The following is a 27269-nucleotide window of genomic DNA, read 5'->3' as shown; positions in this document are numbered from 1 at the left end:
GAGGAGTTGGCAGCGACACCCGCCCGCGGACTCCGGGCGCAGCACACGCGCGCGACGCCACTCCGCACGGCGCGTCGTCGCCGGCTACACCGCCCGCCGCCACTTCCGAGATGATTTGAAGTAAGTAAGTGCTCATAACTATTCCGATACTTATAAAACTTTTCAACAACGCAAGAACTTTTTTAAACTAAGGAAATAAGTCAATGCTTCCATTTGAGCTTATTTATTACTTTATGAAAAAAATGTGTGTCAGCAGCTAATGCTGCTCATATTTATAAAAGGTATTTTGTTTTTTTGCAGTCGCGGTGTTAAATTGCTATAACATTAACTACTGGTATCACTATACCTTAAATAAAACAAACTCCCCCGCGGCGTCTGTCTGTCTGTATGTTCGCGATAAACTCAAAAAGTCGTGAACGAATTTTCATGGGGTTTTCACCTATTAATAGAGTGATTCTTAAGGAATAATTTGTAAAGGTTTTGTGTAAATTGGTTAAACTACCCGCGCGAAGCCGGGGCGGGCCACTAGTTTGGAAAAAAAATACTTAAGTTTGAAATGGAATGTTAGTGAGGTAAACATAATATGTATCTGTATAAGTAAGTATTTTGTTAATATCGATTGGCTGGAGGGTGCGGGGCGTGTTGACCTTGGAGCGCCCGGCCGCAAGCGAAGCTCCCAAGAGCTAACCTTGACTCCTGAATGCCTGCGCCGCGCCGCCCTCCCTCCCTAACAATAACACAGTGCATATTAGGTACCTAAGTGCCACCGCACCGCGCCGCAGTTATTTCTTACCCTTCTTTATGTTCAAGACCACATTTCGCCGTCTTAATCAATAAAACCGACCGACTTACAGTGTTTACAGATTTCGCATGAAAAAGTAACTTCGTCGTTATACAATACACCGTATTGCCCAAAGCGTGTACCTACCTATGAAAATGTTTTCTTAATTGTTCATTCAGGATATCAATTCGGTGAAACGTTTCCTTTACATTTTATTTTCAATGTTTATTCTTATTGCAAAACTCCGACAGTTCATCAGATTTGTATTTTTTTTATGTGGTAGATAGACTTTAGATTGGTCCTGTTGTGTAGATTCGTCCCATTTCTGTCAAAGTTGCTGATGGCATCCAAGTGGAATTGAGGAAACTCCTGACATCCTCCGTTACCATACATAGCCGTTAACCACTATACGAGTTTTCGTCCGGGAGGCGATTGGTCATGGACATATGTTCGTGGCTCGCGGTCTATACCTATTTAGTAGTTTCATTAACATACCAATGTGTGTATATGTGGTATAACTGCTGACAGTGCTGACTACAAGAATGGAACTTAGGTATTTAGCAATTTAGGCGTTTGAGAGTGCTGGAGGCAAGTGGACAAATCAAAGTGGCACCAAACCTGAATACCATACAAACCCAAGTAGCATTGCAAGCTGTATATAAGCTGTATTAAAGTTTATTTGTATACTATAAGCTGTACAGTTAGGCTGTACAAAGGCTGTATAAGCGCTTATACAGCCCTTATAAGTAAAAAAAGGGCCCAAATTATACAGCCTTTGGCGTTATTAGAGCTGTAGAGTAGCTGTATAAGCAATACATAAGCTGCATAATAGCTGCATTACAGCTATATCTCGGTGTAACAGGAAACCTTAACACTACAGATAATCTCTTATAAGTACGATATAAGAATATAAGTTTTAAATGAGTTATAAGAAAGAATTACAAGAGAATAATAATCATTTAAGAAACTAAAATGTCTTAATCTTGTTCATTCGTAATATAGTAATGGCGACAATAAAATGTTATAGTGGATGGTAAAAGTAAAAGTAAATATTATACAGGACTTGAATGGAATTTTACATTATTGGTAAGTGCGGATTATTATTTATTGTGAACCTGTGTATCTTTTCTGGCAAAATATTTACGCGCCTGCAAAATAACAAAGAGAAACCATAAGGAAAATATCAAAAATCGGTAAAGTTACTGTTTGTTTTTAAGGTTAGAGTATCAAAAATATTTATAAATATTAATTCTAAGGCTAAACAATTTATTTTAGCTGGTAATCATAACACGGCGTTAGTCTGCTAAATATTTGCAAGTATTTCTTTAATTATATTTACAAATACGTTTTTTTTTATTGTAAAATGGCGACAATTTTTAAACAACCTACAGGATAGTTGGAGAGCATTATAATCTTAGTAGCTGTGCTGTGTAATAAATGGAGTCTCTTTTACAGCTTTTTTAATTAAAACAGCTTATTCGTTTGGCTGTATTTCGGTTCTCCGTACATAAGTTATAATTCTCTTTAGAGATCCGTATAACAAATAAAAAACCTGTACTGTAACTGTCATTCATTAAAAACATTCGTAAAAACAAAAAAACTAAAACTAGTGCCTACGTCAAATCATGGGATTCTGTCAAGCGGACCCCAGGCTCTCATGAGCCGTGGCGAAATGCCGGGATAACGCGAGGAAGAAGAAGACTGTAACTGTCATATATTCCTTTAGTTTTATAATACACTTATTTTCAGAAATCATTACACTACTATACTTATACGAGTGTAAAATTACGCCAAAAGATTGTTATAAGCGACTCTATCAGTAATACAGAAAAAAGCTGTACTATAGCTGCCATTTATTCATTTCGTTTTATAATACCCTTACAGACAGAAGTTATACAACTACTATTCTTATAGGAGAGTAAGATTACGCCATAAGAAATAGCTTTAAAACGGGGTTGACAGATACATTTATACAGCTACAAGTGCCAAGTGATACTACAATACAGCCTGTATACAGCTTTTACGATAAAATTAGCTTGTAGTGTTTCACAACACTTACTGTTTTAAAACGGAGTTGACAGATACTTTTGTACAGCTAAAAGTGCCAAGTGTTACTACAATACAGCCTGTATACAGCTTTTACGATAGAATTAGCTTGTAGTCTCTCACAACACTTTTAGTTTTATAGTAGATTTTTTATATTCTGATAAAGCACCCTATGCTTCCGCAGAATCCTTTATAATGATTTTATACAGCTTGAGCTGTATAATGTCTGTACAGTACCTTTTATACAGCTTAAATCTTTTCTGACACTTTTATACGACCCTTAAATCACTCTAAGTTCTTCATTGGCTGCTATATTGATGTTGCCGACACTTCCATGCTACTTGGGAATGATCAACAGAACACCGTAAAGAGATGATAGGTATACCTAGTAGGTGATGTTACCTATATTAACGTTTGGACTATCAGTTGTCATTAGTATACTTTACACCACACCATCTCGTAAAGGCTCTCTTTATCCTACAAAAACGGATGAGAAAGTTGCATTTTATCCACAAGAGTGGCAAAGTAAGTAGATCCAAATTTTGAGTTTATTCCTTATGTTGGTTGGTAGAATGGACTTTTGAATTGTTTTTTGAATGATAAATATTTAGTAAAATTCATTTGGATTCGATTTGTAGGTACCTAACGTTTTACTGTTAGTATTTTCCTCGAGTTGGTGTGGGGAAAAATGTTGTGTCTCACAGTCTGGTAGCAAAGTTTGTTTAACCCTCGTGCCTTGAAACCCTCGCAACTCTCAAGATTATACTTTTCGAACCACTCTCTGCGCTCGTGCGCTCGTGGTTAAATTTTGGATTCTTTCGCTTGCTCAGATATCAATATTAGCACGAGGGATTAAACAACAACTTTGCCCACTTGTAAAACTAATAACTATTGTGGCCTTTTCTAATGTTTAGTGAAGTATGATTTTTGATAAAAAATATGTTGTTTATGCTATGCTTGCTGTGCGAGTTTGATGTTCATATATTTGTTTGCTATTTACCATGGATACTTAAATCCATTTATTTACATAATTAAGTATACAGAGGTACTACTTGTAATTAACTTACTATAATAAGACCTTTAAAAATAATGATTTTACAAATACAGACGCACTGTCTCTGTTTGATTTTGTATGCAAAGACGATACGTTGTTCTACTGAGATAAGTTCCTGTATGACTTCAGACTGCTTAAAGGGATCCTCGTCAATGTTTAGCTCCTACGCCATGATAATATTATCGACCTCACAGGATGGTGTACTGTATAGGCATAGATAATTTTATATTAAAACTAGTGTCCGACCGAAACATGTTTTTTTGCCGAAACCGAAACCGAAACCGAATGTTCGGCTTTGGCTCTAGTTTCGGCCGAAACCGAAACCGAAACCGAACCTTTTGTAGACTTGTTAAAATCGTTTAAAAAATGTCATAAAACCGCTTTTACACACATATTATGGAGCTGTCAACACCCAGTGTCCTTGAAATTGATGTTACTTAAGCAGTTTTTTAAGAAAATTACTAGAGTTAGACCAAGGTAATTTTGCAACGATTTTGATAACACACGCAGTGCAAGTGTTATTTTAAACGTCAAAACTTCTATGAAATTATGACGTATAAATAACATTTGCACTAGTTGCACTGCGTATGCTATCAAAATCATTGCAGAATTTTCTTAGTCTAACTCTATTCATTCACCAGTCAAGCTAACATGTACATACAGGGTCAACCAAAAACGCGAGCGCAGCGAGCGCGAAAATTTTTGTTAAAATATCGCAAGGCCGGGTACCGATCTTCACCTGGGCCTAAAAGTCCGAAGTGCCCCAGTGAGGCGAACTTTCATGCGAAGTCAAAGCCGTGCTTCAGGCTTCAGGATAAGTAGTTGAGCACAAACTCCAACCAATGTCCATTGTATTAAAAAGCGAGATATTTCCTTGAGCGCTGGTGGCCTAGCGGTAAGAGCGTGCGACTTTCAATCCGAAGGTCGCAGGTACAAACCCCGGCTCGAATCCAATGAGTTTTTCGGAACTTATATTTCGTATAAATATCATTTGATATTTACTATTTGCTTTTCGGTGAAGGAAAAACATCGTGAGGAAGCCGGACTAGTACCGTTAAGTCCTAGTTTACTCTCTGGGTTCGAAGGTCAGTCTGATGGCAGTCGCTTTCGTAAAAACTAGTGCCTACGCCAATTCTTGGGATTAGTTGCCGGGATTACACGAGGAAGATGATGAGTTTTCTTATTATTCCTTTGCCCAGGCCCAGTAACATGCGACAGTGCTATCTCATTTACTCCGATACAATTAGACAGTGTGCGCGTTATAGGTATTAACAGTCTCTTAAGACTGCGTCTAGTGGCGCCCTCATTAGTGGAATTGTGTTTTGATAATAAACCAGTTAATTACTGTACCTATACATGAATCAGTATATGTAGGTACATATTAATATTGTTGTCCTACTTATTCCCCAACTTTTGGTCTTTGTCACATAGTTTAGTTTCATAGTACGAAGTACCATTTCGTAAGTTTCGGCCCGGCCGAAAGGTTCGGCCGTTTTTTGGCCGAAACCGAAACTACAGCCGAAACATGATTTTTTGGCCGAAACTGGCCGAAACCGAAACCGAAACCGAACCTTCGGTCGGACACTAATTAAAACACGGTATTATAATATATTTAATTACACAAGCGGGTCTACCGCGATATAATTTCATTGTAAACGTCGGAATTTAAGGTAAAAACAATTAAATTAAATCGCGGTATACCCGTTTGTGTAATTAAATATGTGTACAAAACGCAACGGTATTATAAGTATTTGTTACAAAGTTTGGGTGCATACTGCTTAACACTAAATACAGTGGAACCGCGATAGCACGAATCTTAAGAGAAACGCCAAAAACTTTCGTTTGTCGTCGTGTGATAACGAAGTTTCGTTTTCGTTGGTATTAAAGAGGTTTCGAGAGGTAAAACGCATGAAAATTCATGTGAGAGGTAATAATACAAACGCATAAAGTACATTCTTACTGTCTTTTTCGAGTTTACAGAGGTTTGTTAGTAAATAACTTCGGGATATGGTGGTGGTAAAACAATACGCCTATTTTTTTGAGTTGTAGAGGTCTAATTTCATTTTTCGAGTTATAGGAATTATTTCGAGTTATATAGGTTTTGGGGTTTGAATGGAAGGGGATTTTATTTGGTGTTAACGAGGATTTCGCCTTATCGAGGTTCCACTGTATATATCTATTTAATGGTAACTACGGAAGGTATTAAAAAACGTCCTACTTCTAGTAAAGTAGGGAACCAACAAACACAGTACTGATCTACATTTACACAATACCTATCTGTTTCATTTTAAAAATAAAGTTGTCACGATGTATACCAACTTTATTGACCGACTTGTTCAACTGGAAACTACAAAATTTACAAAATAAATAGAGCAGATAACACCATAACATGTTGACTTAATCACATAGATAGAATATAGTCCTTGTCTATGTCAAGGCAAGCGGTGTCCACAGCTGGCCGAACAAACAAGCCACGTAAATACCTCGTGAATAATAAAGCGTTTCCAGCGACCGGCCCTGGCGGCGGGCGGGTGGCCGCCCTTGCACGCCACACGTGTACTCGCCTCAAAACATAACCTGCCATTTACTTATTTACCGTTAAGGACATCCAGCACGTTGTGTGGTTTGGCAATAAAGGCGGCAAATTAAAAAAAAATAGGTGCGAAGGGTCAGTTTTCCATACCAAATGTCGCGCCTTTTTCTACTGACGCAGTGGGTTTTGAGTATACTATTTCCAGAATCTTTATATTCGCAACTTTTGGCTATGATATATATCATGATGTTTCTTATTTTTTAATTTAGGTAGGTGTCTACTTTACAAAAAATATTTTCATTGCCCCCGACGCACATGTGCGTCCACCGTTATACAAGTTTGTTCCTCGGCCACGCCCCCTGGCAGTGAATGCGTTAAATCAACCACCAAATAAATGCACGTTTTTTAACCTAGCTAATAAGATTTAAAATTGAATCTTAAAATAAAAAGCAAAACTGGTAGGTAATTAAATTTATTAAAGAGCTCTAGTAATTAAAATCAGTCTATCACAATTTATTACATAAGTCTTATTAATTAATAGCGACCTGCCCCGGCTTCGCACGGGTAAGGTAACGGGCCCCAAGTTCGTCTTAGTAGTGTTAGTACGTTATTTCGTTAGTTTTGTTTCTGGCGCAAATAATAAGGAATTCAAATATTTTTTATTCAAATTATGCATATGAAAAAAATCTGTATTATTTAATATCTTCAATAAAATGATAACCAATATTTTAGTGATTAAACTGAGAGTAATACGACGGTCGAAACTGTCAGACGGCCGCGAACAGCTGTGTTGTATGCGTGCACTTTTTTTAAGCCGGGTCTCCACCAAGCGCACGCGCTCGCGAGGCAGCCTCGGATGTGTGGCTCGCGAGCCTGGCCTCGCGAGGCAGCCTCGCGGTTTAGCTATCCGACCGAGCCATCAGAAGTCCGTGGCAATTTGCGATGGATAGTTAATTGTGTTATTTCTGCTGGTGCTATTTTTCTACTGGCTTATTGTTTAAAAAAGAGGAACAATTATCTGGTTGTTTGGGTCTGTCTGAGGAACAATGGGGGCACGTGCATCTGTTATTACTAGCCGGTTAACTGACCTGTCTTGTGCAAATTGTTCTGTTGTTCCTTCCTGGTTATTTATTTGTGCTTTTGTTTTAATCTGCCACGGTTTTTCTTTTGTTCGTTAATATCTCACGTGTGCATAGTTGAAACTAGCAAACAGTGTCCCTTTATTTGTTAATTAATGTCCTTTTCTAGTTTAATGATAAGGAATTGGTTGAGGGCCCATTTCTAGTGAAGTGCAAAATATAGTAAAATCACATTTTTACTACCTTGTCTACACAAAAACAACCAACAGCACTGTTTTTGTGTTGGGTTAGGACAAAGCAAAAACATAAATGCAATGAATAATACCTAGATTTTTTTTAGAAGAGTGGCTAGCTATATCCGAAAAATTTGAGCATAAATGGAATTTCCCCCATGTGATTGGAGCCATTGGATGGAAAATATGTTATGTTACAAGCATCGATTAATAGTGGGACTGATTATATCAATTATAAGCAATTCCCCGCGTACATTTATTTAAATGTTTTGGATCTTTGGGATCCCACAACACCTTATGTTCACCATATAGTTGAATCGAAACAGATCGACTGCTCTTAAGAGTTCATAATTATTTATCAAAACTATTTGCGCTCGCGAGCCAAAACTACCACCAGTCCACACCGAACGAACAGCGCACACTGAGGCACCTTTGAGCATGTCACATTTACCGACTGCGGACGGCTCGACCCCGAGGCACGCTCGGCCGAGCCAACGTGCGCCCGAACGGCCCCGAGGCACGTCCACATAGACCGAGCATTTGGCTCGCGAGGCTGCCTCGCGGGCGCGTGTGCTTGGTGGAGACGCGGCTTTAGGCGTAAGGTGCGCGCTCTAACCTTTCTGTGGGTTCCATAATAATTGATTTGATATGAAAACACATTGAATATATGCATAGAAATACCTTAAAATTGCAATAAATCGACTCACGAAATAGCGGTCATTTTATTTTACGTGTGTCTCCTATTTCGTGCCTCTAACGAATCAAGGGTTTTCTAGATACATTTTGAGTGCTTGTTTTTAAATATAACAACGAAGATAATTAAAAAAAAATATTTAGAAAACAATTAATGTATTTCATGAAGTTTCGTATGAGCGAAATTCGGTATATGTTTTTTTCACTAGAATTCTCATAAAACGAGTTTGAATGTGACCTGAGTTAAAATTTTTAAGGTATATTCCACGTATATTCTCATATTAACTACTAGCACAATTTTATTTATAATTCAATTTATTTGATTTATTTTTGTGTATGTTTATATTTAACATATAATATAGTTAATTTTTTTTTTGTAAATATGTATTTTTTTTAATTTTTTTTTATTCATTTTTTTATTTTAATAGTTCGACTTTTAATCAAGTATTAAAGTACCCATATGGTTTACAAAGTCTTAATTCAACCATTAAAGTCGGTGAGTACAAAAAACTTTAAGCTAGCTCTCAATTTAACATTTTTTTTAAAATATTATTTTTAATTTGACCTTACAATTACTCGTAAGTAGGTAAGACCGTTAAATATTTAAAATGATTATCAGCAAATTATCACCAATTACTCTAAGAAAATGTATTCCGAAACAGGGGACACGAATACACGAACTTAGGACCTGAGCTAAATTTGTATCACGAAATGGGAGCCAAATATGAGGTTCACGAAAAAATTCATATAAAAAAAGTGTCAACTAAAACCCTACAGTTTATACATTAAACTATTAACAAAGAACTAATATAACTTACTCAAAAGCTTTCAAGGTATTGATATGCTTAGTAATATTTAAAAAAAGTATACAAACTCTCAAGAGCCTTAACCTGCCGAAACAGGGGACTTTTACCTTAAACCGTAATTAAAATGTAATGTCAATCATTGTGTTGTAAATATTAAGTCGTTGTTTTTAATTCTAACTCAGTGCATCGACTTTAAAATATTGACATAGTGAAAAGGTGCATTTTATTATTTTATACGCTCTAATGCATTATGCTCGAACAGCCCGATGCAGTCAACAAATTTGTTTATCTAGACCCAGACGTGAAAGCTACGATATAAAAAGACTACCGGATAAAAATAGCACGGAACATTTTCCGTAAATCAGTGCAATTTTCTACTGATAAATGCAAAAACGGTTTATATGAAGAAGAGTAGAATGTGAAATTGAAAATGAATTTAGCATCGGCTAAGTAGGTCAAGTGTTGAGGTAATTAATGAATGTAGATGGTTGTGTGAATAAGCGTGCGCTGGGGATGTCATATCTAATTCATGGAACAGGGTTAATCCTGGCTTTGCTTAGTAAGTGCAATTCACGGATAATTGAACATGCAACTGTGCCGTGTACAGTAGTAGCTAATTAGTTTGTACATTTTGCTTTTGATGTTCGAGGCTTGTTGTTTCTGATGAGAAAGTTGCATCCACATGTGGGGCAAAGTAATCAAACATGCAAATTTCGGGTTGTTTCCTTATGTTAGCTGGTAGAATTGAATGATTGCTGGTAGAACTTTTAAATGATGATTTTGAATGATAAATATTGAATGACGTTCATTTGGATTTGATTTTGTTTGATATCTAACAGTTAATATTTTCTTCGGGTAGGTGTGGTATTTTTTTTTGTTTTTCACTCGGTAGCAGTTTGTTTAACCCTCGTGCCTTGAAACCCTAACAACGCCCAATACCACTTTGCGAGTGGTGTACTTTTGGAATATTACGCAATCTTTCGCATGGCCGGGTATCAGGGGGGTCAATATATATATGAGGGGTTCAATAAAAACTTTGCCTCTTTGTAAAACAAATATATAACTACCTATTAGAGAACTCGTTTTTCCCTGCCTCGTAATTTTTTGAAAAAGACTACTATTTTGAATACGAGATATAGTTAAACAAATATAAGTACATATAGGTAAGTAGATCCCCAAAATACGATAACGACTGGGACTTTTTACACAACTTCAAAAGAAGGAGGAAGTTATGAATTAACATATTTTTTTGTATGTAAGTAAAGTACATATGTTACCTCAGAACAGTCAGAAATCCGACATTTCTGAACAGATTTGTAAAATTATTTTATTGTTTGCTTTTAAGATTAAGTTTGGCGCCGACTTCTAACGAGTTGCTATGCTGCATATACTTGTACCTAAAAGGGAAAATAATTTATTTTATCCTTTTTGAAGTCAGTTTTCTTTTTATTTGAAGTTCTTAGCATGGTTATCGTTCATTGTTAAGAGTTAGACCGGGCCGGGGCCAGGCCGGAGCATCCGGCGCTTCGTTTTCTAGGGAAAGTACCACGTAATCACCGATCAGCCGTCATAGAAAATGACATGTCGGACGCCTCGGCCCGGGCACGGCACGGTCTAGCGTGAGTCATCCTTTAAGCTAACTTAATGGCTGTCGGATTACCGATCACAACTAAACAGGCAGTACATTATTGTATCTTAGTTTCAAAGTTGCAGAAGTTATTGCGTCTGTTTCTCGAGACATGTATTGAAGACACTGTATTCAAGTAGCGTCCTCTTAGCTTTTGGGCTACGAGGGCAGATCAGAATAACACATGTGAAGTGCCTGCAGCAGAATGACTGAATTTTATTCTATAAATAGATCCGCCTAGGGATGTAGCTCGCGAACCGGGTCAACGGCCGGGTACGAAATAGGGCAAGCGCAGTTAGTACATAATATAATATGAGCAGGCTCATAATAGGTTTAGGGCATCTGGACTAGATGAGCATAAAAAATACTACACTGATTTAAAAAGCTGCGTCAACAAAGCTCTATTTAATGAAACACGGGCATATTTCAATCAACATATTAACCGTAATGCTAGTCATTCTCGATCTCTATGGAACAATCTTAAACGCACCGTGAAAGTAACTCAAAAATCTCAAAACCATGATATTCATACTCATTTACGTGACCCAGATCTTATTAACTCGCATTTTCTCAGGTTGCAGTTGCAGGTAATCCTGTAGCTCCACAGCCATATCAGTCTTACTTTGAATCCAATCGCTACCATGCCTTATCATTTAGCTTAGAGCCAGTAGATGAAATCTCAGTACTAAAAATAATTAGATTACTTAAATCCTCTGCTCTGGGCGATGACGGTATTTCATTAGATATGCTACTTCTAACTCTTCCTCATTCACTAGATACTATCACTGCAATAATAAATAAATCCATAATATCCTCAGCCTTTCCCGAGGCCTGGAAAATAGCATTAGTAACGCCTCTTCCCAAAAAAAGTAACGTCAGTAGTTTTAAAGATTTGCGACCAATAAGCATTCTTCCTTGTATATCTAAAATAATCGAACGACTTGTATGTATATACACACTTCCTGTTCTACAATCTGCAGGGTTTCGTAAATCGCATAGCACGGCAACTGCACTTCTTGATGTAGTAGACAATACTATCTGCACAAGATATGGGCAGGGGAACTATAATGGCACTTCTTGATTTCTCTCGTGCCTTTGATGCCATAAATACAAACTTATTGTTATCCAAAATGAAATATTATGGTTTTGAACCGGACACAATTAAATGGTTTTCGAGTTATCTTACTGATCGAACACAAATGGTCAAACTTCAAGATAGCAGCGGTATGATTTTGAAGTCTAAACCATCTATATTATCTAGAGGAGTGCCACAGGGATCGATCCTAGGCCCGCTATTATTTATTTTATATACAGCTGATGTCCGTGATGTAATAAAACATAGTAACTTCCACTTATACGCTGTTGATATCCAAATCTACATTCCATGTGATCCTACTAATGTTGCTGTAGCAGTTGCCAAAATAAATAAAGACTTGAACAATATAACAACTTGGTCCTCCTCAAATTCTTTAGTTCTAAATCCCAGAAATCAAAAGTTATGTTTTTCGGTTCTAAACACCAATTAATACAAATAGATAGCCATAAACCAATAATTTTCATTTCTGGCGAACAAATAGATCGTGTTTTCGAGTCGCGTAATTTAGGTCTTATAATGGACGAGACTCTTCGGTTTGAAAGTCACATAGCAGATATTGCCAGAAACTCGTTTTATAGACTAAAAATCCTCTATAGAATCCGTGATTTTCTTAGCGAAGACCTTCGAATCAAACTTTGTGATACGCTTATACTCTCAAGATTTGATTACGCGGATGTGGTATATGGTCCACGCTTATTAGCACGGACAGACCGCATCTTACAAAGAGTCCAAAATGCATGTGCTCGTTATTGTTTTAGAATTTCCCCGCGAGCGCTTGTGACTCCTTATTTAAATTCATCAGGCATACTCAAAATGGCATACAGAAGAGTACTCCATCTTTCTTCCTTATTGTTCGGTGTAGTAAAGTTTGCAAAACCGGAGTACCTCTTTGAAAAGTTCACCTGGCGCTCAAACACTTCAATGAAATATGGCCTTAGATCGGTCAGCAGCAAATTAGTAGCTTCACATCACTGCGCCACCGCTTTTCGAGGTAGTTTTAAATACACAGCAACTAAGTGCTGGAATAATATACCTCCACCACTACATATATTAAATGGTCTTCATAGTTTCAAAACCCGACTTAAGCGACACCTTCTTCAGATTCAAACAGAACTACCTCTTGGCGGTAGAGCAATACCCTCTTACCTACCTTCTTATCTCTGATAATAGCCCAGCCAAACAATACATTAGACTATATTCTTAACAAATACGTATGCACTTCACACTCAATATATATCCTAATCTATATACACAAAACGTTCCTTTTTTAATATACGAGTATATATTTGAATATGATACTGTATTACACAAACTAACGAACACACATAAAATACACAGTAGGTACACATATATTTTTTATAACTTGCACTCCGCGCTCCGTTCCGTCACATATTTTATTTTCCTCTTTTACTTTAGGTTCTTTATTATTTTATTAGGGTCCGACTGAAAACCAGCGTTGCAGTTAATTTTACTGCAACATCATGCTGAGTCGAGCCCCTTTTTAACATCACGCTGTTTTGTTGTTTATATGTAAACATAAATTGAATTTGTTTTAAAAGTTTTTAAGGTTTTATGTTTAAATGCTTAGACTAAATTCATTTAGATCTATGTTCAAATGTACCATTAATGTGATGTTTGTGATGTTAAATAAAGTTTTTCTATGTCTATGTACTACCTACATGTCTTGGTACATTGGATGGTTTTATATATAGGTACGCAGAAGTCTCTGGCTTGAAGTAAACTAGAATATATAGAGATGGGAGGGGGGGTGGGGGTGGGGGTTGTGGAGCTAAACGACGTAGATAGGTAACCAATCAGAGTATATTGTGTGACACTTAACTAGGAACTAGGTAGAGTGGTGGTACGGTACGAGGAAGTCAGTTCTGCGCGGTCATGCTCTAATTAATATTTAAACAGTTCTCTGTGCCTCTGCCGATTCTATGCGTAGTAATAATAGTTCAATGTTCGTAGCCAGTGATTGAATTAACTTACTTCCCATTCAAACTGTCTTGTTTTGGGGTAACAACCTACTAAACAAAAATATGGATTTGTCAGTAACTATATCTTTTTCCATCTTATTGGGGGTTTTAGCCACTCACTTGCTTTTGGTAACTGTAGCTACCAGCTGTCACCCTTATTTTATTATAATAATAGAGGTCACTGAAAAATATCAATCATGTGAGTGGATAAATGTTATAGAGTTAGGTCAGGAAAAGTCTGCAACAATTCTGATAAAATACGCAGTGCAAGAGTGTTATTTATACGTCATAATTTCATAGAAGTTAGACGTTTAAAATAACACTTGCACAGCATGATGTGCTGTCAAAATCGTTGCAGACTATCTCGGTCTAACTGTTATGGATTTTATAACATAAAAAAAATACCATACGATTCTTTTTACCCATCCTCCACTGACAAGCGACTCTTGTCAAACTAAATCTATGGAACACAACACTTCAAAGTTCAAATTATGTAGGTACAGTCAGCAGCAGAAGTTACTAAGCGGGCCAGGTGTTCAAAATGATCTTGACGCGACTGTATTGTTAAGATAATAAGAGCGTGTCAAGGTAATTTTGAACACCTCGCCCGCTTAGCAACTTCTGCTGCTGACTGTACCTACTTTAAAAATCGCGAACCGAGCGCGTAAAATACCTAACCAACTTTACCACTCCGATCGTTTCAATGGCGGTGTCCTTTGTCATCAAGATATACCAACGGCATTATCAAATCGATCACGCTTCCAAGTCTGTATAATTACGACACCTTGACATTATACGACATTGATAAAAGGCGAGTGTGTGTTAACTAGTGCGCAATAACGTTAGTATAGATGGTCAAGCAAATCATGTCAGTAGAAAAAGGCGCGAAATTCAAATTTTCTATGAGACGCTATCCCTTCGCGCCTACATTTTTCAAATTTGCCGCCTTTTTCTACTGACAAGATTTGCTTGACCAAGTATAGTTGTGTTGTCGGCAGGTATGCCTGCGAGGATGATGAGCGCGCGGGCGGGCGCGGGCGCGGGCGGCGAGGTGAGCGTGGCCGACAGCCCGCTGGCCACGCTCGAGTCCCTCGCGCAGGCCGCCGTCATCGCCGTCATGGGCGTCGCCATCGTCATCTCCAACCTCCTCATCATTGCTGCCTTCCTTAATTTCAAAGGTATAGTTTATAACACGTGCTTCCCATGCAGTGCAGGTGCAAAACCACGGTGAGTGGCGCTCAAGCCAGGCAGTCCGCTTCGCTTTCGCTCGCGCGCGTATATACCTACCTTACTGTATCGTCCGATATACACCCACTACTCTGTCGTCTAAATCAAGTGTAAAATTTGAATAAAGGCGAAAAAAACTATTGATTTTGGAGTGTAGTTTTATTAAGTGGTACCTAATTGTAAAATATTTTATCTGCACTACAGTCCTCTTGCGTATATCTGTCAACTTTACTTCCTCAAGTTCCGCCTCCAGGGGAGAGGGAGAGAAATTAGGATTAGAAATTAGCCGCTTACTGACACAGACCGAATTTCACGCGGGCGGAGCCGCGGGCACAGCTAGTATTACATATTTATATTACTTATTTTATTTCACTACCATTGGTTTCTATTTTCTAAAGATCGTTGACATAGAGTCAAGATTCCGAACATTTAGAGAAAACATTGGCAAGTATGTACCTAAGTAAATAAAAACAATCATAACATTTGAAATACGTTAACCCGACAAAGGTTTCTTTTCCCGCCCTCCTCATTTCAAAGGCGATGTAGCCTATGTCAGCCGTGTCACGACAACGAATCATTAATTCGGTTTTGCAGCTTTGTCGCTACACAGAAACACACGATACGAACGTAAGTACCTACATACATAAACTACTAAATTATAAATGTACTCGAAGTCGGGTAAAAATGCATTCAGTAATTTAATTTCTATCAAACGTCCTACTACCTACTTACATGAAATAAGCGCAGTGCGCAGTACATTCAATGTTTAAATTAAAACACGCTAAGCGGTATGTTCTGTGGTTAAAATTTACAAGTATTAATGAAATTTCAAAAACTGTCTCAATTTTCTCTTAAACTACCTATGCCTATTTGCTTAGCACCATAAATAAGTTGTGCTAAAAGGAATTATTTAATGAGATAAACGCTTTTCTTGATCTCTTTGTAACTATAATAGCCGGAGAGCTAGCCACGTCAAGAGGTATGCAATTTATAGAGCCACGAAATCCCTCTAGTTAGTGTGCCATACTATCATTATTAATTAATCCGGGCGCCTGGCAGCTGTTCAGCGGTGGGTGCGGGAGTGGATGGGCAACAAAGGGGTTGTAAAGTCAATTGAAGGTGTGCAATTTATAGAGCTCTGAGTTTGATGTGGTATAATAGCTAATTATGTATTTAATTCGAATATAACAATGCCAGGCGTTTTATTTGTGGGAAAAGTAGTGCCAGGTGATGAAAATACACAATCAGTTGTGCACCTGCAGGAAGATCACGAGCAAATTGCACTGTCTGTATGTCTTCTACTTTTTCCTAACACTTACCTAGGCGTGATCTTCCTGCAGGCGCACAAGTGATTGTGTATTTTTATCACCTGGCACTACTTTTCCACCAAATAAAACGCCTGGCATTGTTATATTTGAATTAAATACATAATTAGCTATTTTATCACACCAAACTCAGAGCTCTATAAATTGCATACCTTCAATCGATTTTACTTTGTTGCCCATCCACTCCCACACCCACCGCTGAACAGCTGCCAGGCGCCCGGATTAATTAATAATGATAGTATGGCACACTAACTAGAGGGATTTCGTGGCTCTATAAATTGCATACCTATTGACGTGGCTAGCTCTCCGGCTATAAGAGGTGTATATAAAGAAACGCGATATTACCGAGGGCCGCACTAAGTCGCACCTGAATGACACGTTGATAATCCTCGGACAAGAGGATAAAACGTTTACGAGAAACCTTATGATTTTGCGTAATCCTATTCTTTAGAAATAGCCAAATATTCAATAGGTACCTTAACACCAGTTTTAATAATAATATTAAAGCAAAGCGTAATGGCATCCTACTACTCTGGCAGGTACATGTGTAGATACATTGTGAAATTGTGTTAATATTATAGTCTATAATTATGATTGTTAAATTATGTATAAGTATAACACTTTATATAATTTTTTTTTTGTAATTTTGTCTGAACTGTTATTATTCTCGCTCCTAGTTTTAATATAACGATCACAATAGCATCTTCTAGATTTCTAATTTGGCATAATATACATAAATTCCATTACCCATTTTACAGTTTATATGGTAAATATGTAAGGTAATTTTTATATATTTACCTTATCATAAATTATAAATTTATCAATTGTATAAGAGTTTCGTTTTGTTGAATTGTATGTTTGCAATTTGCATGCCAAAGTAATCAAGAATTATTTATGATTATTAATATCATTAGGTACGAATAATTTATACTGTAGGTACGTAATGTATTATTCCGAAAGAAACACTAATAACTGTATAAACTGTATATTTTATATATCATATCATCGTCTAGTCCACAACACAAGCCGTCAATTTGTGTAAAATTGTCCTTTATGTTTTTATTTACTTAATAATATTTATTTATTTATACAAAACTAAACTTGAGAAGGTGCGTGACAATGCGTGAGGAAGTTTAAGCTCATTCACTGATGCGCTACGTGCGTAGCGCTACGTCGTAGCGGATAGCATGGTTCGAAAACAAATATCCGTCTGTTCCCCTGTACATTACAAGTTGTTTTGTCGTTTTAAATACAGTTTTTCTTTCAAAATAGTGAAGTAATGAGGGTTTGCGAGGTTTACAGCTCACAGGGCCATTAGGCACATATAACCCGCTACCACCAGTCAACATTTTAAATATTTTTTTTCGTAGAGTTAGGTACTTAAGTACTCTGATAGTCAGTCATTGGTCACTATTTCAGAAGAAGGTTGAGAGTGACACGTTTCCAACTTAAGGGGCCCACTGATTAACAGTCCGCCGGACGGTATCGGCCTGTCAGTTGTTCAGAACTGTCAAAATTTTGTTCTAACTGACAGGCCGATACGGTCCGGTGGACTGTTAATCAGTGGGCCCCTTTACAGCTGAAAGATGTTGTGTTGTGTCGTGTAGTCATTTTCAGATAACGCGTACCATTTACTTTTTTTTTACTATCAAATTTTGGATTATTTCACGAGGTCTATCGATTTAGAAAGGGATATCATTTAGATTTCAAAATGTAATTTGAATTGGCCTCCATGTCTACTATTGTGCCGTAATAAATAAGGTAATTTAAGTTAAGCTGGTATGTAGTGTGTAAAGAGAGTGAATGGTACCTATATCGTGGTTTCGATATAAAAACGCAATTTGATAGACAGTTGTACATTTTTACTTTTAGTATGGGAATCAGTCACATCATTTTATCACGAAAATTGACAGTGCTGCAGCAGTTAACGTTGCAACAGAGTACCTAATGCTGGTGCAGTTGCCACCCGAATGTCACCTTTATCATTATCTTAGAATGTCATTGAAAACGCGAGCGAAGCGAGCACGAAAATTTTTCGATATAAAAACGCAATTTGATAGACAGTTGTACATTTTTACTTTTAGTCCCAACCAGGCGCGAATCCAGGATTTCATATAGAGAAGGGATGGGACAGTTTTCTATTAGCCTAGCTTCTCTCTGTTATCCATGTCACAACGTATTAAATTCAGCGCCATCTGTTAGTTTACCAGGGTACTCAGGGTATGAGGGTATAATGTGGTAGCACATATTTGAAAAAAGTTTGCCCCTCCTTCCTAAGTAGCGCTATAACATTCAGGCGCAAACTTAAGTCAATCGAGTGTTGTGGCTACCCCCCATTTTACGGGTTAAATTTTTATAGCCTATAACCTGGCCGGGGATTTTCTCGACAGATTAGTAAAGTTTTCATCAAAATCCGTTCAGCCGTATTCATGTGATGCGCGGTCAAATAAACAGACAAACAGATAAACAGACAAACAGAGAACAATTCTAATAATAAATAAAAAAACTGTTGGAACGTGTTCTGTTATCGATTCTAAGTATCCCCAGCCAACTTTTTTTTTAATATCTTCCATGTACAGACTTTCGTCCCTCTTCAGCTATATTATATGTATAAATAGATAGATTATTTATTCCGAAGAGAAGAGAGTGGTTCTTAATATCTTCACCATGTGTGGCAGTGGCTATTATATTTCATTTTCTTGTTCCAGGTCTCTCGAACGAGGTGATTAATTACTACCTCTTATCACTGGCTGTGGCGGATTTATTGTGTGGGTTGTTCGTGGTGCCTTTATCCGTATACCCAGCCATTACTGGTCGCTGGATGTTCGGCGACCTAATGTGCCGACTCGCAGGATACGTCGAAGTTACTCTGTGGTCCGTCTCAGTCTACACTTTCATGTGGATATCCGTGGACCGATACCTGGCCGTCAGAAAGCCTCTCCGATATGAGACGGTTAGTGCGACGGTAGTTATCTTTTTCAATACCTCTTTTGTGGACGTAGTAGTGATGTATTCACAACTAGAAACTCCTTTACAAATAAAAACGACACACAGGCCTTGAATCATCTGTGACATACACTTTTTGCTCCTCAAAAACTTCATACCAACATACCTATCTGATTTCAGAGATATCGGGTTTCTACACCTCACGTTCCAACATAATTATTTTCTAAACATTAGATTCCGCTGAAATAATGGTCGTACCTACCTACCTATTTCGAGTATATTAAGCCCTTGCTACACGGTCGCCGACAAGCCTTCTAACCGTCTGACCTTGGTCTTTCCTTGGTCAGTTTTGGTAAAATTTTGTTGGAAACAACTGTATACACGGTCCGGGACGGACCAAGGCCACGCGGTCTGAAGGCTTGTCGGCGACCGTGTAGCAAGGGCTTTAATCTAACTAAGCTTACCTAAAGCCCCCTCCAGACTATGCGCGTGAATCGCGGGCGAAGCCGCGAACGCGAGTGTGGCGTCGATTTCGCAGATTGTTCACGCCTTCGCGCCTTGTTCTCCGTTTTTTGTCAGTATTTCGGCCCGCGTCAAAGGAGACGCGAAGCGCGAACTTGCAAGACTCCACATTACACACTATTTTGGCTCTTCTGTGGCAAGATAATTATACGAGTATTATGATTATATTATATTAAAGCCTGACAACAGTTTATTTGACCCTCGCCATTTTGCGGATTTTCAATGGTACTAATTTCTTTTACTGGCAACAAGTACTCTTTGACAACGAACGTTGGATGTCATCGAATGTCACCGATGTAAACAAATGGAAAATATCTACGAATATATTCAAATATAAACGGTTTTATTACAAAAATGCCAAAAAAATTTACCAAAGATGCGAAAAAAATTGTAGTGAATGCAATCAAATACTTACAGCTTAAAACATACGAAGGATTACATAGCATTCCAATAAACAATGTTTTAAAGTTGGTTGTTGACATGACCGGTATTGACATTTTATAGTGCGGTTTTATTGAACTGGTTAGTTGTTTGGTTTAAACTTTAATATTTCATTTAAGGTTTATGTAGATCGACGATAAAAATCCTATAATCGAATTGGAGACTGAACGTTTTATAATCGAGGTTGGTGGTCCTGAAAGCGACACAACATCTGATGAAAATCAGACTTCGTCAGAGTCAGAAAACGAAGAATATGTAAATATTGAATATTTAGAATCAGATTTTGACGAATAGGTAAATTGAAAGAACCGAATTCTCTGTAAGCAATGTTTTGACATTATACGTGTATCAACATGAAGCCAATGCCCACTACCCCGACTATACATGACGTACGCACATTATTGCCATACGTAAGCTGTTTGCAGCGACACTATCTCAGGGTTAAATAAACTGTTGTCAGGCTTTAAGCTGCTATATTTTACGGTTTCACAAGAAAACAAAATGGAAAAACAGCTAAATCACGTATGATGCCATAGATAACTAACAGTTAAACTCGATCAGCTGATGCTTTTCCGCCATCTTGCCGCAAACCAAACTGCGAAATCGCCGTGAAGTGTGCGAGTGTGGAGTCATACGTCATCTTCGCGATATGTTCGCTCCGCGACGTCGAGGCGCGATTCACGCACATAGTCTGGAGGGGGCTTAACACTCAAGATACCCAAATATAGAGATTATCTTGTCGAGTTTCGGTGTAGATAAATAAAGACCTTGACCTAGACCTTGTAGTAAATAAGCTTTCGTAGTATTAAAACTTTAAACAAAGGTATTTTTAGATCAGAATTAAGCGCCCCTCTAGATTGATGTGTGTCTTTTTTATTATTAAAAAGGCCTATTATCCTTGAAATTTGATAAAATATTGTATACTAGCTACAATGCCTTATTTAAATATACGAGGTTCATAAGTACAGAATCGATTAATAGGATAATAGATCTGTGGTCCATTAGAGCAAGCGTTTTATTTATTTATTACCTATGTATTTCCTAAATATGCATACAGAAAAATTTTATTACTTCAGAGTGCTCTTTTCCAATTTTAATTTGCATGGTGTGGTGAGACTAAATGGCACCGATAATATCGTTCTTAACTTCCAAAAGATTTTTTGGACAGGGGACGAAAAAGTAGGTATTGTTTGTTTCTATATCTAACACTATTTAGCTGGTTTTCTGCCCTTGCTGTACTTGGTCCTAAAGGAGTGTAGTCGCATTGCACTTACTGTGCTGTGTAGTATATATGTTTAGTTTTATTTAACTCAATTGCGGATGCTGAGTTAAGTAAGTAGTGCGCTTTTGGTGAATCGATGTATGGGACTTAAATATGATTACACCCTTCTAACGACGCATGCCACTTTTGTAAATATTTTTGCTGCTAAGACTACAGAGGGTTTCATTAAACGAGGTGAATAAAAAAAAGTACGAAATGACAAATAAGTTGAAAGGAAATAATTTATTTGATAAACGGCGCAGCTGTTTTTCTTGTCTAGCCACATACAATATCCGATTGATTAATAGTTAGGTACCGTAGTAATCGAGTACCTACCCTAGAATTCATATTTTAGGGAAATCGATTAAAACAAGCAGTATCAGTCTATAATCGGAACGTGTGCACTAAGCACTAGGGCAGGGGTCGGCAAACCCTCGAAGGAAAGATCAAACCGCAGTAGAGATCATTACTTAAAAAAAGTTGTTTTAGTGTCTATGTTCTCTAAGTAAACATTTTTTAGCTTCTATAGATCCACAATTACTTACAGGTCCATAGAGCCGCGGTTTGTCGATCCCTGGACTAGGTGGTTTCTGTTAATTATAATGAACTTAAGCAATATGTCCGAGCATTTTTTAACGTTCTGTAGATTTTGAGTATTGTAAGGTTATGCAAACGTATAAATACTTTACTGAACAATTTAGATATTGGATGCCAAATTTCGATAACCTTAGTAGAGTTTGACTAATGTGGAAGCTATTCAGCCTGTCGCCTGGTCAATTGTCTTGTCGTGTGAACCTATAAATATTGCTATTGTATTCAACCTACATCCAACGAGTTTGCGTAGCTTAAAAAGCTTCCTGTAAAAAATTGCACTCGTATAACAATTTTCTGAATATGATAAGCGGAACACTACATGGGAGACATATACCTACTTCCCTCGGGCTGATCAAGAATATACACTTACTTGAATACATTTTTTTATCATTTAAAAGAACACACTGTTGCTTAACCCCTCGAGCGGCAAAGCAATAATTATGTATTTTTAAATTTGCGCGCCGTACGGCGCGGCGCACAGCCTCAAGGCGCCAAGTTTTCAATATTACAAATAATCCAGTGAGATTGTAGAATTTTGTAACGTGGCGCTTCTGCGTCAAATCCGGTACTTCTGATTTTTTTGCAGACTTATTTATGATGTTGGCCCAATTAATAATCCAAGTTTGTGTACTTGAGCGCCGAACGCAACTTTGTCAAAAACCGAAAAACCTGCGAAAATTTCGGTTTCTATTTAGTTTTGGGCGATTCTAACCCTAAAGGACTAGTTTTTGATAGTACCTTCCTTAGACGTTTTTAAAGAAGACTAAATTTGCTACAATACGAGATTAGAACTGTCTCTGTAGATTGAATAGTTTCCGAGATAAAGGCTTTCAGAATTTAGATTTTTTTGAAATTGAGCTCGTAAGCTAAGTGAGTGCAGTGAGTATGCACTTTTGACTCAGGCGATGCCGCTTGGCACGATTGTTCCTAAGGTCAAATAAAGCTGATTTGGCCCAGTAGCTACGAGATCGTACCGTGCATACCCCCCAAAAAGGGAGGGGAAAGGTCGAATCCCCAGGTCCAATCTTTGCTATAGTTCTTCCTACTCTTAGGAGCTAGGAACGTACTATCAAAAACTAGTCCTTTAGGGTTAGAATCGCCCAAAACTAAACAAAAACCGAAATTTTCGCAGGTTTTTCGATATTTGACAAAGTTGCGTTCGGCGCTCGAGGTCACCAACTTGGATTATTCATTGGACCAACATCATAAATAAGTCTGCAAAAAATCAGAACTACCGGATTTGACGCAAACGCTAAATGTATAATTTTACTGTATTAAAATGGCTACCGCCGCATTGACCATTTCGAGGGGTGTTGTAATGATCGATATAAAAATAATTAATATATTTTCTGTCGATATATCAACATTTCATAGAATTTCAGAAAATATTAATCACTCATTTTATTATAATATAGGTACATTTGGCATATTATTAAAATGTTTAATATTATTTTATATAATTATCTTTCGGTATAACACTTATTTCTGATAACGATCATGTGATATAATGCTCATTTATAAACAGATTTTATTATATTATGTAAGTATTATTCGGTATTTTTGTAAATTGCGTTTTATTTAAGTACCTACCTAATCTAAACTTCTTTTCTTTCATTTTAAGTAGGGGTCGCAATTCCAACCTAAGTTAGGTTGGTCATCACATTAATGGTACATTTGAACATAGATCTAATAATGTGTATTTAGTCTAAGCATTTCAACATTTTAAAATCTTAAAAACTTTTCAAAGTAATTAAATTTATGTTTACATATAAACAAAACAGCGTGATGTTAAAATTTGATTTTCTGATTGCGGTTCGTTTTGTGTAGGGGTCGCAGTTCTTAACCTTACCTACCTAGTTATAAATAGCAGTTCGTTATACGTAGAAGGAGTAGGTATCGTTTTTTGTAGTGTGTAATAGTAAATGTGAGATTATATATCTAATACATTATATCAACAATGGTTATAACAATTCTACTTTAGATGAAATAACATTATATCAAAAATTCGGTATTGGAAATATGCATTATACTTCAAGAATGTTATCCTAAATGTTATTAGATCAATTAATCATTATATAAAACGATAATAATATCATATGTAAATATATTCAGTGTTGTTATATCATTTAATAATTATCCTAAATAAGCGTTATTACAACTGATATTATAAAAAAACAATGTTTATAGCCATCGATACGCACACTATTTCGAGGCATCTTGCATAACCTTTACTGACTATCGCAAAAAAATAGCCCGATACGATTGCTATCTAGTGCACACGTTTTGAACTAGTCCCCGAGAAGGCGGTCTATTCAGGCCTTGACCAAATAACTATACGTGATTATGAGTATGATGGACGCACTTTCATCGTGTATCGTTACATACGTCGTAACCACATTACCTATGTACGGAGCCGTACAGCCCGTACAGAGCCATCTACAGTATCTGTCAAAATCTAATTGTAAAACGAATTCAATCAATGAATCTTTGATAGGTACCTTTTGGGTATTATTTATTCATATATATGGTACAAAAACAAGTCAATAAACAATAAAGATAGGTACCTACTTGTTAAAATGTCACGGCCACGATGACAAACGATTAAAGTGCGACCATCATGGGCCCGCTAATTTCACTTCCGTACCGTGTTTTCGGTATACCGTGGCATAATCAATTCGTGTTACTAAGCCCAGTCGCTTACAACGTTCAGGTACAAACTCGCACTCGAAGTCAGTGCTGGATGGTGTTCACTTGGATATCAGCGGCAATGCTCTGTTGTCCGCCACTGCTAGGCTACAAGAAGGAAGCGAACTTCGACAAGGAGACCTTCATCTGTATGCTGGACTGGGGCACCACGTACGCCTACACTGCCACTCTCGGAATTCTCGTCCTAGGGCCGAGCGTAATCTCTATCGTTTATAATTACTTCTATATATTTTCAATGAAACGAAAGCTAAACAGTGGTGCACCTATTCACGATAAAGAATATGCAACTGCTTTAGCGGAGAACCTCGCTAACCCTAGCCATTGGATGAGCTTTATTCTCGTGTCAGCTTTTTGGCTTAGCTGGGCGCCGTACGCCGGGGTCAGGCTGTACGAGTACTTCACTTCTCAAGAACTTAAGATTCCGATGCTGCACTTTGGTGTCGTGTGGCTTGGAATATTAAACTCCTTTTGGAAAATTGTAATTTTAATCTCTTTAAGTCCACAGTTTCGATTAGCTCTCAGAATACTTTGCTTAACAGCCTGCTGTCGCACTAAGGGCCGGTTACAAGCCGAGCTTATAGGTTTGGATAACGACGACTGAATCATCTTTTGGTCTACATACTGTTACGTAAAACAAACTGAAACTTTAATAACATATTATTAAGAGACAAAGAGTGCGCATTACCTGGCGGTGCAAAACAAGAGTTTTGGTTGTGTAGTATTGAATATGTACGTCTGTTAGTTCGATAGAGGTAAATACAACCATGTTTGTAATTGAACAGTGCCTGATAATAATAATAATACAATAAAAGTCCACGAGTTCTAACGTCGCCGCTTTTGCTCGTTTGGGTAATTCCAGTAGTAATCTCGTGATTATCGCTCAATATAGATTATTGTTGTTTCTTCTCTTTGTCTCTAGTACATTTTTATTAATATTTTTTAACATAGCTTGGCGATAAATTAATACTTACCTACGATAGTATGACATTTATAGTTATCAATCTTGTATATGAGGCATTTGTTATCAATAACCTCAAGTCTCTTTTTTTTGTAAATCTTAGTGCGTACCCTTTCGTGATAGTTTCATATTAGATGGTCATATAAAGGGTGCCTTTTAACATAATTATTTTGTAGGATTGAATGACCCATCAGAACAAAATATTTTAATTAAATAGCATATTTTCTTAGTCGAATCATAAGTTCTATTACAAGTCATTTTATGAATAATAATAACACCTTTACTGTACCTGCAGCACAGCGAGTTGATTCACTGTGAACAACACTGTAGGTATAAGTACCTAATTAGATTAGTGGAGTACAATAGTACAATAAGCTATTGAACCATCATGCGGATCTTAAGCTTTGTACCAGTGGCTGAGGATGCACCCGCGATTAATGTTCATCTCAAAGCGAAGAGAGAGAAGCCTTTCAATCGTTTCTATAAATAATAAGTAGGAAAACGATTATACCGTTTTATCTATTAATATACTTGTAAAAGAACTAATGAGCTAACAAAGAGACCTTTCACACTATCCAATACGATCCCAGCCGAGGCCAATAGTTTGTGACTGTCTATAGGTACCTAGTATTTTTCACATGCCTTGGGTACCCACAGTTAACATCGCTGCCCCAATATTACAGGGTTCTATGTTACATTTTCAAGATAGTTGAAATTCGACTTAATGTCACTATGACAATGTTCAAATTTCAGTTCGATAAAAGTGAAACATAGAACAAGGAACCCTGTAATATTGGGGCAGCGAGTTGCCTTCTCAATATATTTTTGCGTTTTAAGGTTATAAATAATATGGAGATGACAGCTGTTACCGTATCCAAGCTATGTGAAAAATATTAAAATACTAAAGTATGTAGGTAGCACATTGTAAACATTGTCCTTCGTGTATGCCAACACCGATATATCGCCAGCCAGCAATGTAGATGTTACTCTATATGTATTTACGAAGCATGTCATATTACGTACTTAGCAAATATAATATGTGGCGGCACTGTTAGGGTCATCGTATCGTATCGGATAATGTAAAATGGCTCTAAGTACTTAGTGTGGTTAACGCTTTAGATCGTGGTTATTACACTGTCTTACGTTTCTTATGATAATAAATAAATAGATTAGGTAAATAGGTACATTGATTAGAGGGTATCATTCGTAATATATTTTTTTACAAAATATGTGTGAATAAAAAGCAATATGGAAAGATGAGTAATGAATCCATATCATTTGATTTTTAAACATTGTATTAGTATTTAACTCATTTTATCGTTAAAGATACTATTAAATCTGTAGATTGCAAGATATTCTAAA

General features: G+C 37.2%; 1 protein-coding gene across 3 annotated transcripts; it reads left to right on the top strand.

Annotated features, from left to right (window-relative positions):
* LOC134803970 (G-protein coupled receptor 52) lies at positions 1-25839 on the top strand. Of its 3 annotated transcripts, none has more exons than XM_063776816.1 (4): positions 1-120; positions 14926-15105; positions 19188-19444; positions 24954-25839. In XM_063776816.1, the coding sequence occupies exons 2-4, from the start codon at positions 14928-14930 to the stop codon at positions 25548-25550; spliced, it is 1032 nt and encodes a 343-aa protein (XP_063632886.1). In that variant the 5' UTR covers positions 1-120; positions 14926-14927; the 3' UTR covers positions 25551-25839. The 3 variants fall into 3 exon arrangements, with proteins under 3 accessions (XP_063632886.1, XP_063632887.1, XP_063632885.1); XM_063776817.1 differs by having other exon boundaries at positions 9-120; positions 14911-15105; positions 19188-19432; XM_063776815.1 differs by having other exon boundaries at positions 9-120; positions 14911-15105.
* Positions 25840-27269: the final 1430 nt, after the last annotated feature.

Source organism: Cydia splendana, chromosome Z (assembly GCF_910591565.1).
Source record: "Cydia splendana chromosome Z, ilCydSple1.2, whole genome shotgun sequence".
In the NCBI taxonomy this organism is placed as follows: Eukaryota; Metazoa; Arthropoda; class Insecta; order Lepidoptera; family Tortricidae; genus Cydia; species Cydia splendana.
The sequence above is the reverse complement of the archived record's forward strand: the minus strand, read 5'-3'. Positions and strand labels throughout refer to the sequence as shown.